At 42.3% G+C, this 14,052-nt stretch overlaps 1 protein-coding gene across 1 annotated transcript in view; it reads right to left on the reverse strand.

Moving 5' to 3' along the window:
• LOC115151588 (growth hormone-releasing hormone receptor-like) overlaps positions 1 to 14,052 on the reverse strand; it is a 57,409-nt gene that overhangs the window by 26,815 nt on the left and 16,542 nt on the right. Inside the window, exons 2-5 of the mRNA XM_029695640.1 lie at positions 10,093 to 10,201; positions 6,197 to 6,304; positions 5,924 to 6,024; positions 3,598 to 3,695 (exon numbers count right to left, since the gene is read on the reverse strand). Coding sequence (XP_029551500.1) covers positions 3,598 to 3,695; positions 5,924 to 6,024; positions 6,197 to 6,304; positions 10,093 to 10,201 — 416 coding nt within the window. The remainder of the gene's footprint in view (positions 1 to 3,597; positions 3,696 to 5,923; positions 6,025 to 6,196; positions 6,305 to 10,092; positions 10,202 to 14,052) is intronic.

A 14,052-nucleotide genomic window follows, 5' to 3' on the forward strand; every position in this document is an offset into this window, starting at 1 on the left:
TACACACATGGATTTTGTGTTATAGATATGTGGTAGTAGAGTAGAGGCCTGAGGGCACACATTTATGTTGTGAAATCTGTTATGATTTTATATTTAACCTTTATTTAACTTAGCAAGTCAGTTAAGATCAAATTCTTAATTACAATGATGGCCTACCCCGGACGACGCTGGGCCAATTGTGCACCACCCTATAGGATTCACAATCACAGCCGGATGTGATACAGCCTGGATCCGAACCAGGGACTGTAGTGACGCCTCTTGCACCGAGATGCAGTGCCTTAGACCGCTGCGCCACTCGGAGCATGTATTGTAATGTTTTTAAAATGTATAACTGCCTTAATTTTGCTGGACCCCAGGAAGAGTAGCTGCTGCCTGGGCAACACCTAATGGGCAACAGCTAATCCATAATAAATACAAATGGACCACACACACACACAACACCGTCAGGATAAAGGACACACACACACACACACACACACACACACACACACACACAACACTGTCAGGACAACAGACCACACACACACACACACACATAAAACACTGTCAGGACGAAGGACCACACTTCTCAACCAACAATTGAAAGACATTAAAATTAGGTCAAGGAGAATAGTACAACAATAGGGGAGCCTTAGGTTTAGAAACAATAATGTGTTGAGAAGAGTCCCCTAAGCAAGATGGTCCTGGAGCTCTGTCCACAAACACACCCCACAGAGCCCCAGCACAGCAACACAATTAGACCCAAACAAGTCATGAGAAAACAAAAAAATCATTACTTGACACATTGGAAAGAAATAACAAAAAACAGACCAAACTAGAATGTTATTTGGCCCTAAACAGAGAGTACACAGTGGCAGAATACCTGACCACTGTGACTGACGCAAACTTAAGGAAAGCTTTGACTATGTGCAGACTCAGTGTGCATAGCCTTGCTATTGAGAAAAGCCGCCGTAGGCAGACCTGGCTCTGAAGAGAAGACAGGCTATGTGCACACTGCCCACAAAATGAGGTGGAAACTGAGCTGCACTTCCTAACCTCCTGCCAAATGTATGACCATATTAGAGAGACATATTTCCCTAAGATTGAATCGATCCACAAAGAATTCGAAAACAAACCCAATTTTGATAAACTCCCATATTTTTTGGGTGAAATACCACAGTATACAGTCGTGGCCAAAAGTTTTGAGAATGACACAAATATACATTTTCACAAAGTCTGCTGCCTCAGTTTGTATGATGGCAATTTGCATATACTCCAGAATGTTATGAAGAGTGATCAGATGAATTGCAACTAATTGCAAAGACCCTCTTTGCCATGCAAATGAACTGAATCCCCCCAAAACAATTCCACTGCATTTCAGCCCTGCCACAAAAGGACCAGCTGACATCATGTCAGTGATTCTCTCGTTAACACAGGTGTGAGTGTTGACAAGGACAAGGCTGAAGATCACTCTGTCATGCTGATTGAGTTCGAATAACAGAGTGGAAGCTTCAAAAGGAGGCTGGTGCTTGGAATCATTGTTCTTCCTCTGTCTACCATGGTTACCTGCAAGGAAACACATGCCATCATCATTGCTTTGCACAAAAAGGGCTTCACAGGCAACGATATTGCTGCCAGTAAGATTGCACCTAAATCAACCATTTATCAGATCATCAAGAACTTCAAGGAGAACAGTTCAATTGTTGTGAAGAAGGCTTCAGGGCGCCCAAGAAAGTCCAGCAAGCGCCAGGACCGTCTCCTAAAGTTGATTCAGCTGCGGGATCGGGGCACCACCAGTACAGAGCTTGCTCAGGAATGGTAGCAGGCAGGTGTGAGTGCATCTGCACGCACAGTGAGGCGAAGACTTTGAGGATGGCCTGGTGTCAAGAAGAAGAAGCCACTTCTCTCCAGGAAAAACATCAGGCACAGACTGATTTCAGCAAAAGGTACAGGGATTGGACTGCTGAGGACTGGGGTAAAGTACTTTTCTCTGATGAATCCCCTTTCCGATTGTTTGGGGCATCCGGAAAAAAGCTTATCCGGAGAAGACAAGGTGAGCACTACCATCAGTCCTGTGTCATGCCAACAGTAAAGCATCCTGAGACCATTCATGTGTGGGGTTGCTTCTCAGCCAAGGGAGTGGGCTCACTCACAATTTTTCCTAAGAACACAGCCATGAATAAAGAATGGTACCAACACATCCTCCGAGAGCAACTTCTCCCAACCATCCAGGAACAGTTTGACGATGAACAATGCCTTTTCCAGCCTGATGGAGCACCTTGCCATAAGGTAAAAGTGATAACTAAGTGGCTCGGGGAAAAAAACATTGATATTTTGGGTCCATGGCCAAGAAACTCCCCAGACCTTAATCCCATTGAGAACTTGTGGTCAATCCTCAAGAGGCGGGTGGACAAACAAAACCCCACAAATTCTGACAAACTCCAAGCATTGATTATGCAAGAATGGGCTGCCATCAGTCAGGATGTGGCCCAGAAGTTATTTGACAGCATGCCAGGGCGGATTGCAGAGGTCTTGAAAAAGAAGGGTCAACACTGCAAATATTGGCTCTTAGCATCAACTTCATGTAATTGTCAATAAAAGCCTTTGACACTTATGAAATGCTTGTAATTATACTTCAGTATTCCATAGTAACATCTGACAAAAATATCTAAAGACACTGAAGCAGCAGACTTTGAGAAAATTAATATTTGTGTCATTCTCATAACCTTTGGCCACGACTGTACAATCACAGCAGCAAGATGTGTGACCTGTTGCCACAAGAAAAGGGCAACCCGTGAAGAACAAACACCATTGTAGATACAACCCATATTTATGTTTATTTATTTTCCCTTTTGTACTTAACTATTTGCACATAATATGACATTTGAATGTCTTTATTATTTTGGAAGTGTAATGTTTACTGTCAATTGTTTATTTCACTTTTGTTTATCTACTTCACTTGCTTTGGCAATGTTAACATATGTTCCCCATGCCAATAAAGCCCTTAAATTGAAATTGAATTGACACAGAGAGAGAGAGAGAGAGAGAGAGAGAGAGAGAGAGAGAGAGAGAGAGACAGAGACAGAGACAGAGACAGAGAGAGAGAGAGAGAGGGTGCTGGCGTTAGCAGGTGTTTGTTACTGAGATCATAAATTATACCACTCAGCTTTAGTATGCTATTATCTGCCTATCTGTTTATTACATATCCAGCTCATGGTCACTACTATATCGCCACCCCCCAATGTGTGAGCCCACCAGTCTCTCTTTTACTGTCATTCCTTAAAGAGACCATAATTCATTTGAGTGAATTTAGCGAGAGAGCGAGAGCGAGTGAGTAAATGGCCATCTATGGATTTGTCGTTTAAGAGTGTTTTATTAGATTAGCCTGCTAAAAATGACTGGAGGGAGAGAGGAGGGGAGGAAAGCATGGTAGATATTGGGAGAATCTCAATTGCATATTCCTCACATCCTCTCTCCTTGCCTCCTTCTCAAAACCCACTGGAGGGCAGAGGTCAACTTTGGTATTACAGTAGAGTATGCAAATTCTAGCCATTCTTTTTCTTCACCCAACAACGACCTCAAAACAATCTCCTGTTGTGACCTTTGACCTCCTCCTACCTGAAGAGCAACAGGATCACCACGGCGATGGAGAGGAAGACCAGGGAGGTGCCGTAGCCGATGGTGTAGATCAGCTTGACAGTGGCAAAGTAGGAGTCCTGCATAGGTTTCACATAGAGATCAGAACCCATATTCAGTCTCAGAGTAGTGGAGCTGATCTAGGATCAGCTTCACCCTGTCCATATACTTTTGTTCATTATGATCTAAAAACAAACAGATCTTATATCGGCACTCCCACTTGACACCAGGACCTGTACTAATGAAGCCTCTCAGAGTACGGGTGCTCATTTAGGATCAGTTCTCTATTTTAGATCATAATAAGTACGATTATATGAACAGGGGGACCTGATCCTAGATCAGCTTTGAGGCTCTGGGGTCATTCCATGTCATTTCAGCAAGCCATGAAACCCAGCCAAGCCACCCAGATTGTTCTGAAATCGTTTCTGTAGTTAGAAACAGATTAGATAATCATTCCTGAAACACTATTTTGTTGAAATATAATTTGATCGCTGAGACATTAAGGTAATTGATTGCACCCAAATTGGCCATTTTAATTCACAGGATTCAAATAATTGTAAATAAATGTAGTACCTAACATTCGATTTGGACGATAAGTCTTTCTAATAATGATCAAATGACAATAAAATGATCATTAGCCACCCACAGACCCCCCACACCACTCCCACCCCAACAACCAGTATACACTATTAGTTCTCTATGTCTGACAACCTTTAAGTCTTTACTGAAGACTCATCTCTTCACTAGGTCCTATGATTGAGTGTAGTCTGGCCCAGGGGTGCGAAGGTGAACGGCAAGGCACTGGAGTGACGAACCACCCTTGCTGTCTCTGCCTGGCCGACTCCCCTCTCTCCACTGGGATTCTTTGCCTCTGACCGTATTACGGGGGCTGAGGCATTGGCTTGCTAGTGCTCTCCCATGCCGTCCGTTAGTCTGTCCTATCTGGGGAAACGTTCCTGTCTTATCTGGTTTCCTGTGTGATCTTAAGTATGTTCCCTCTAATTCATCCATCTCTCTTCAGTCGCAGAGGACCTAGGCCCTAGGACCATGCCTCAGGACAGCCTGATGACTCCTGGCTGTCCCCTTCCCCAGTCCACCTTGTCGTGATCCAGTTTCTGTTCTGCCTGCGGCTATGGAACCCTGACCTGTTCACCAGACCTGCTACTTTATCCCGGAACGGATGTTTTAACCCTCTCTCGCTCTCTGCCACACCTGCTGTCTCGACCTCTGAATGCTCGGCTATGAAAAGCCAACTGACATTTACTCCTGAGGTGCTGACCTGTTACACCCTCTATAACCACTGTGATTATTATTTGACACTGCTGGTCATCTAGGAACGTTTGAACATCTTGAAGAACATTCTAGTCTTAATGGCCATGTACTCTTATAATCTCCACAGGCACAGCTAGGTTCCTGCCTTTCTAGGGTTTTTTTCCTAGCCACCGTGCGTCTACTGTACATCTGCATTGCTTGCTCTTTGTGGTTTTAGGCTGGGTTTACCTACAAGCACCTTGTGACATCTGTTGATGTAAGAAGGGCTTTTTAAATACATTTGATTGATTGAAAGTAGTATGGAGTTGTTGCTTGGAGTATTGATAATTCAACCTTTGTAATGCACTCCCTGTGAAGATGGTGATTTTTATCCCCCCTGTTCAGAGAAATTAGCCATTGAAATCACTTGCAATCTTTACCAGAAATGAGTGTGAAAGTACCAAGTTTTGCCCACTAGGTGCCGGTGTTCCTACTAGTGCCACCACACAGTTTCATCTATTTTGCTGGTCTCGTGTTTAATAAAATTGCAACATTGGGTAGAAAACCAATTGCTTTTGCTCATGATGATAATATCAGACTTGAATGAGATTTCCAACTCTAGGTTTTTTTTCACAACTGCCACTAGTTTGGCCCCAAAACATTTACAACAAAGACATATTGACATATTAAACACCATACTATTTATTTGACTATGAAACCCTGAACACCAATGGTGTTCACTACATTGATGGTTTATATTTAGGATAATGCTTACAGCTTTATCATTGTATTTTACATTTTTAAATAATCTTATTTGATGTTTTATATATATTTTACATGTGATAGGGCCACACAGAGGGCCAGAGATAATTACAGACACTTGTAATAATCTTGTAATAAATACCCAAAAAGGCCACTAGATGTCATCGATAAATTCATATATTCCTTGAAAGTTAGCAAAATTCTGGTTGTTTACTGGTAAACTTAGAAAGTTTCCAGTAATATACCCTCCCTTAGCAACCCTACCCCTGAACCTTCTCTCTAAACTCTCTTTCACCTCTGGAATGTGAACGTCGTCGTCCCCACTACAGGCTGTGTGGTACGGGGGGAAGGGTCGCGACCATCCAATGCTGGTGCAGTTTCTGCTGACTGACCCTGCTGAGGTAGAGGCCAAAGGTTAGGGGTCACCGGGGATGAGAAACAGAACCCCCATGAGGGGCGGGACTATGGGCTGTCAGTCACTGTGTTACTGTGACTGACAGGGATTGAAAGCCAGTGGAAAACGGACAAAGATAATTACTGCATGCACATACACAAATGTCACCTGCACCTGTGTTATTCCCCCAAAAAGAGAAGACAGCAGGACAGGTTGTGTTGATCATCTCCCCAACCGCAGCATATGGCCAGCACACCACAGAGTCCCAGAACGGTAGACAACCTTCCAGAGAGAGAGAGAGACAGAGAGAGGTGATGTATAGTCTACAGTACATTCATTCATAAAGCCTACTTAAATCACAACCCAAACATAATACCTCACTCACAGTCTGTTTCAACTAATAACACACAAACAATTAGACGTGTTCATGTCTTTATTGAACACACCGTGTAAACATTCACAGTACAGGGTGGAAAAAGTATGTGAACCCTTGGAGGTGTTGGATGCAAGGTGTTGGATGCAATAACGTTGATGCTGCACTGACCATCGGATAGGGGTAGAGTGATGGTGAAGACGATACCAAATGTTTGATTTTTTTGGTTGACCCTCCTTTGGCAGCAATAACCTCAACCAAACATTTCTGTAGTTGCGGATCAGACCTACACAACGGTCAGGAGAAATTTGGACCGTTCCTCTTTACAAATCAGTTTCAGTTCAGCAATATTCTTGGGACGTCTGGTGTGAATTGCTCTCTTGAGGTCATGCCACGGCATCTCAATCGGGTTGAGGTCAGGACTCTGACTGGGCCACTCCAGAAGGCGTATTTTCTTCTGTTGAAGCCATTCTGTTGTTGATTTACTTCTGTGTTTTGGGTTGTTGCCCTGTTGAATCACTCAACTTCTGTTGAGCTTCAATTGGCGGACAGATAGCCTAACATTCTCCTGCAAAATGTCTTGATAAACTTGGGAACTAATTTTTTCGTTGATGATAGCAAGCTGTCCAGGCTCTGAGGCAGCAAAGCAGCTACAAACCATGATGCTCCTTCCACCATACTTTACAGTTGGATGAGGTTTTGATGTTGGTGTGCTGTGCCTTTTTTTCTCCACACATAGTGTTGTGTGTTCCTTCCAAACAACTCAACTGTAAGGTTCATCTGTCCACAGAATATTTGGCCAGTAGCGCTGTGGAACATCCAGGTGCACTTATGCAAACTTCAGACGTGCAGCAATGTTTTTTTTGGACAGCAGTGGCTTCTTCCGTGATCCTCCCATGAACACCATTCTTGTTTAGTGTCTAACGTATCGTAGACTCGTCAACAGAGATGTTAGCATATTCCAGAGATTTCTGTAAGTCTAGGATTCTTCTTAACCTCATTGAGCATTCTGCGCTGTGCTCTTGCAGTCATATTTGCGGGACGGCCACTCCTAGGGAGAGTAGCAACAGTGCTAAACTTTCTCCATTTATAGACAATTTGTCTTACCGTGGACTGATGAACGTCAAGGCTTTTAGAGCTACTTTTGTAACCCTTTCCAGCTTTATGCAAGTCAACAATTCTTAATCTTAGGTCTTCTGCGATCTCTTTTGTTTGAGGCATGGTTCACATCAGACAATGCCTCTTGTGAATAGCAAACTCAAATTTTGTGAGTGTTTTTAGAGGGCAAGGCAGCTCTAACCAACATCTCCAATCTCGTCTCGTTGATTGGACTCCAGGTTAGCTGACTCCTGACTCCAATTAGTTTTTGGAGAAGTCATTAGCCTAGGAGTTCACATACTTTTTCCAACCTACACTGTGAATGTTTAAATAATGTATTCAATATATACAAGACAAATAGAATAATTTGTGTGTTATTAGTTTAAGCACACTGTGTTTGTCTACATACTGTATAGTGCAAGACTTTTTCCACATTTTGTTACATATATATATTTTGTTTATTCTCAATCTACACACAATATCCAATAATGACAAAGCAAATACAGGTACAAAAAAAAGTTTTTTAAATACATAAGTATTCAGACCCTTTTGCTGCAAGCGATTACAGCCTTGAATCTTCTTGGGTATGACGCTACAAGCTTGGCACACCTGTATTTGGGGAGTTTCTTCCATTCTTCTCTGCAGATCCTTTCAAGCTCTGTCAGGTTGGATGGGGAGCATCGCTGCACAGCTATTTTCAGGTCTCTCCAGAGATGTTCGATCAGGTTCAAGTCCGAGCTCTGGCTGGGCCACTCAAGGACATTCAGAGACCTGTCCCGAAGCCACTCCAGCCTTGTCTTGGCTGTGTGCTTAGTGTCGTTGTCCTGTTGGAAGGTGAACCTTCACCCCAGTCTGAGGTCCTGAGCGCTCTGGAGCAGGTTTTCATTAAGGATCTCTTCGCTCTATTCATCTTTCCCTGACTAGCCTCCCAGTCCCTGCCACTGAAAAACATCCCCACAGCATGATGCTACCACCACCATGCTTAACCGTAGGGATGGTGCCAGGTTTCCTCCAGACGTGATGTTTGGCATTCAGGCCAAATAGTTCAATCTTGGTTTCATCAGACCAGAGAATCTTGTTTCTCATGGTCTGGAGACCTTTAGGTGCCTTTTGGCAAACTCCAAGCGGGCTGCCATGTGCCTTTTACTGAGGAGTGGCTTCTGTCTGGCCACCCTACCATAAAGGCCTGGTTGGTGGTGTGCTGCAGAGATGGTTGTCCTTCTGGAAGGTTCTCCCATCGCCTCAGACAAACTCTGGAGCTCTGACAGATTGACCATTGGGTTCTTGGTGACTTCGACCTCATGGCTAGGTTTTTTCTCTGACATGCACTGTCAACTGTGGGACCTTATTTAGACAGGTGTGTGCCTTTACAAATCATGTCCAATCAATTGAATTTACCACATGTGGACTCCAAGTTGTAGAAACATCTCAAGGATGATCAATGGAAACATGATGCACCTGAGCTCAATTTTGAGTCTCATAACAAAGGGTCTGAACACTTATGTAAATAATGTATTTCTGTTTTTATTTTTAATACATTTGCAAAAATGTCTAAACACCTGTTTTTCTATTTGTCATTGTGGGGTATTGTGTGTAGATTGATGATGGGAAAAAAACATATTTTAATCCATTTTATAATAAGGCTGTAACGTAACAAAATGTGAAAAAAGGGAAGGAGTCTGAATACTTTCTGAATGCACTGTATATAGGCCTTAAAGGGATAGCTCACCTCAACTATACACTGTATATAGGCCTTAAAGGGATAGCTCACCTCAACTATGCACTGTATATAGGCCTTAAAGGGATAGCTCACCTCAACTATACACTGTAGGCCTTAAAGGGATAGCTCACTTCAACTATGCACTGTATATAGGCCTTAAAGGGATAGCTCACCTCAACTATACACTGTAGGCCTTAAAGGGATAGCTCACCTCAACTATACACTGTATATAGGCCTTAAAGGGATAGCTCACCTCAACTATACACTGTATATAGGCCATAAAGGGATAGCTCACCTCAACTATACACTGTATATAGGCCTTAAAGGGATAGCTCACCTCAACTATACACTGTATATAGGCCTTAAAGGGATAGCTCACCTCAACTATGCACTGTATATAGGCCTTAAAGGGATAGCTCACCTCAACTGTACACTGTATATAGGCCTTAAAGGGATAGCTCACCTCAACTATACACTGTAGGCCTTAAAGGGATAGCTCACCTCAACTATACACTGTATATAGGCCTTAAAGGGATAGCTCACCTCAACTATACACTGTATATAGGCCTTAAAGGGATAGCTCACCTCAACTATACACTGTATATAGGCCTTAAAGGGATAGCTCACTTCAACTATGCACTGTAGCTCCTCTCTTGTGATATATTATAATGCACTTACTACTTTTACTCTAGAATCGTTTTGGAATCTGCTCTTTCAACAACCTATTGTCTATAAATAATTTATTCAATGCCAGACTCTCATGTTTACATGTGAACATACTGTATATCATATTATGACTGACTATTAATTGAGATGAGCAGTAAACTGGAGAGTGAGAAAATGTAATGGCTCATTCTAAGACGATAATGACACGGATACCTAGTGTAGTGTGGTTGTTGTCGTGCTCTGTGATGTATTGAAGACAATGCCGCTCCTCTCGCTCCAGCTGTAATATATACTCGCAGTCTGGGTGCAGACTCGACAGATCCTGGCGAGAGAGATGGGTCGGGGAGAGAAAGAGAGACAGAAAGTGAGGCAAATATTGAACCAAAAGTTGAAACCATAGAAACAAAACCAATCATTCTTCTCTTAAGTGTATGGAAGAACACTCACGTCTCCCTCCAGCAACCCACCTGAATGGCTATTGAAGAAAGGAATGAATGTTATCTATTGGCTGAGATGTCTGCACATTTTATTATTCATTTTAAGTGCACCCAGATTAAATGGCATATTTGAAATATGAAGGTGGCTATTCACAAGGAAAAAAAGAACATACAACAACTTGACATTGACAGAGTCTGTATCCCTAATGTCAGAGAGAGGAAAATTAACCAACAAGACCAACAGGACCCTGAACAGCTTCTATCCCCAAGCTATAAGACTGCTAAATGGTTAGTCAAATAGTTGACCAATAGCTACCCGGACCATCTGCATTGACCCTTTTGACTCATCACATACGCTGCTGCTACTGTATATTATCCATCCCATTGCCTAGTCACTATACCCCTACCTATATGTACAGTTGAAGTCAGAGGTTTACATACACCTTAGCCAAATACATTTAAACTCAGTTTTTCACAATTCCTGACATTTAATCCCAGTAAAAATTCCCTGTCTTAGGTCAGTTACGATCACCACTTTATTTTAAGAATGTGAAATGTCAGAATAATAGTAGAGAGAATGATTTATTTCAGCTTTAATTTCTTTCATCACATTCCAAGTGGGTCAGAAGTTTATATACACTCAATTAATATTTGGTAGAATTGCCTTCAAATTGTTTAACTTGGGTCAAACGTTTCGGGTAGCCTTCCACAAGCTTCCCACAATAAGTTGGGTGAATTCTGGCCCATTCCTCCTGACAGAGCTGATGTAACAGAGTCACGTTTGTAGGCCTCCTTGCTCGCACACGCTTATTCAGTTCTGCCCACAAATGTTCTAAAGCATTGAGGTCAGGGCTTTGTGATGGCCACTCCAATACCTTGACTTTGTTGTCCTTAAGCCATTTTGCCACAACTTTGGAAGTATGCTTGGGGTCATTGTCCACTTGGAAGACCCATTTGTGACCAAGCTTTAACTTCCTGACTGATGTCTTGAGATGTTGCTTCAATATATCCACATCATTTTCTATCCTCATGATCCTATCTATTTTGTGAAGTGCACCAGTCCCTCCTGCAGCAAAGCACCCCCACAACATGATGCTGCCACACTCGTGCTTCACGGTTGGGATGGTGTTCTTCGGCTTGCAAGCTTCCCCCTTTCTCCTCCAAACATAACGATGGTCATTTTGGCCAAACAGTTCTATTTTTGTTTCATCAGACAACAGGACATTTCTCCAAAAAGTACGATCTTTGTCCCCATGTGCAGTTGCAAACCGTAGTCTGGCTTTTTTATGGCGGTTTTGGAGCAGTGGCTTCTTCCTTGCTGAGTGGCCTTTCAGGTTATGTCGATATAGGACTCGTTTTACTGTGGATATAGATACTTTTGTACCTGTTTCCTCCAGCATCTTCACAAGATCCTTTGCTGTTGTTCTGGGATTGATTTGCACTTTTCGCACCAAAGTACGTTCATCTCTAGGAGACAGAACGCATCTCCTTCCTGAGCGGTATGACGGCTGCGTGGTCCCATGGTGTTTATACTTGCGTACTATTGTTTGTACAGATGAATGTGGTACCTTCAGGCGTTTGGAAATTGCTCTCAAGGATGAACCAGACTTGTGGAGGTCTACAAAAAAAAAGAATTCTGAGGTCTTGGCTGATTTCTTTAGATTTTCCATTGATGTCAAGCAGAGGCACTGAGTTTGAAGGTAGGTCTTGAAATACATCCACAGGTACACCTCCAATTGACTCAAATGATGTCAATTAGCCTATCAGAAGCTTCTATAGCCATGACATAATTTTCTGGAATTTTCCAAGCTGTTTAAAGGCACAGTCAATTTAGTGTATGTAAACTTCTGTCCCACAGGAATTGTGAAACAGTGAATTAATTATAAGTGAAATAATCTGTCTGTAAACAATTGTTGGAAAAATGACTTGTGTCATGCACAAAGTAGATGTCCTAACCGACTTTCCAAAACTATAGTTTGTTAACAAGAAATTTGTGGAGTGGTTGAAAAATGAGTTTTAATGACTAAGTCATTAAACCTAAGTGTATGTAAACTTCCGACTACAGTCCCTTTACCTACAGTCCTTCTAAAAATAAATTGTGTTTTATAAAAGCATCTAAGATTTACACGTAAACTAGATGGTAATGTTCCATGAAGTAAAATTGTGTGACATGCTTCAGCTCTTTAAAAAGTATTTTTGTGGCGGTGGACAGGATAGCCTTTGTATGTGAAAGTTGGTTTGGTGACTAATTTGAACGGTTCAAGAGTTACTGTTGGTGTGTTATTTTATGCAAATGTAAATATATATAGTTGATAAAAGTGTAATAATTTCAAGTTAGGAAAGCCTGAATATTAAGCGTCTGAGGCTCAGTTACACTTGCAGGGAGAATTCTGTGGTGCCTGGATGATCAGATAAAGTAACCAAACATATGAAACCATTATCTTCTAGATGGGCAGTATAATATATACAGTGCTCTTTACAAGGCTAAGGAGGTACAGGGAAAACATTTTGTGTGCCTGCGTTCGTGTGTGCGTGAACGGAGGACTGGAGGAAGCAACACACACATATTTCTTCCATTTCCGTGTGTGAGAGTATGTTTGTGGAATTGTTAGTCTTAGGATATGCTGAGTGGTTGTGTGGATGGACATGCATTGCATTCGGAAAGTATGCCGACCCCTTGACTTTTTCCACATTTTGTTACATTACAGCCGTATTCTAAAATTGATTGAACTGTTTTTTCCCTCATCAATCTACACACAATACTCCATAAAGACAAAGCGCAAACAGGTTTTTAGACATTTTTGCAAATGTATTAAAAATAAAAACGGAAATATCACATTTACATAAATATTCAGAACCTTAATTCAGTACTTTGTTGAAGCACCTTTGGCAGCGATTACAGCCTCGATTCTTCTTGGGTATGACGCTACAAGCTTGGTACACCTGTATGTAAGGAGTTTCTCCCATTCTTCTCTGCAGATCCTCTCAAGCTCTGTCAGGTTGGATGGGGAGCGTCGCTGCACAGCTATTTTCAGGTCTCTCCAGAGATGTTCAAGTCTGTGCTCTGGCTGGGCCACTCAAGGACATTCAGAGACTTGTCCCGAAGCCACTCCTGCGTTGACTTGGCTGTGTGCTTAGGGTCGTTGTAATATTGGAAGGTTAACCTTCACCCCAGTCTAAGGTCCTGAGTGCTCTGGAGCAGGTTTTCATCAAGGATCTCTCTGTACTTTGCTCTGTTCATCTTTCCCTCGATCTTGGACTAGGGTTGCAATGGGTCAGATATTTTCCTGGAAATTTCCATGGGATGTTAAGGGTGGAAGTTTTTGGAATTTTGCTTAAATTCATTAAAAAAAGTTAGCTTATACTTTTAGGAAGTAGTAGGCAAGACAGATTTCAGAGACGGACAGTTTCGTGGCTTTTACCGACACACACCCTGAATTCCATATCGCCCCCTAGACTCTTGTCTTGATCTGAGAGGATTGGCTATATATCAGCGTTACGGTAATCACTTCTGATTGGTTGCAATAGGTCTATTGGTTCTGATTGGTTGCCATAGGCCTATTGCTTCCATCTATCCAATCCTCTCAGATCTACAGTAGTGGCTGGGGTGTAGGGTCTAGGGGTTGGGTTAAGGTGTAGGGCTAGGGGTTAGGGTATAGGGTCTAGGGATCAATATGGAACTGAGCATAAGCAGAGTAGAGTCGCTCTGTGTTTGTCTGGATCACTGTTAGGTTAG

Source organism: Salmo trutta, chromosome 17, assembly GCF_901001165.1.
Source record: "Salmo trutta chromosome 17, fSalTru1.1, whole genome shotgun sequence".
NCBI classification, from domain to species: Eukaryota; Metazoa; Chordata; class Actinopteri; order Salmoniformes; family Salmonidae; genus Salmo; species Salmo trutta.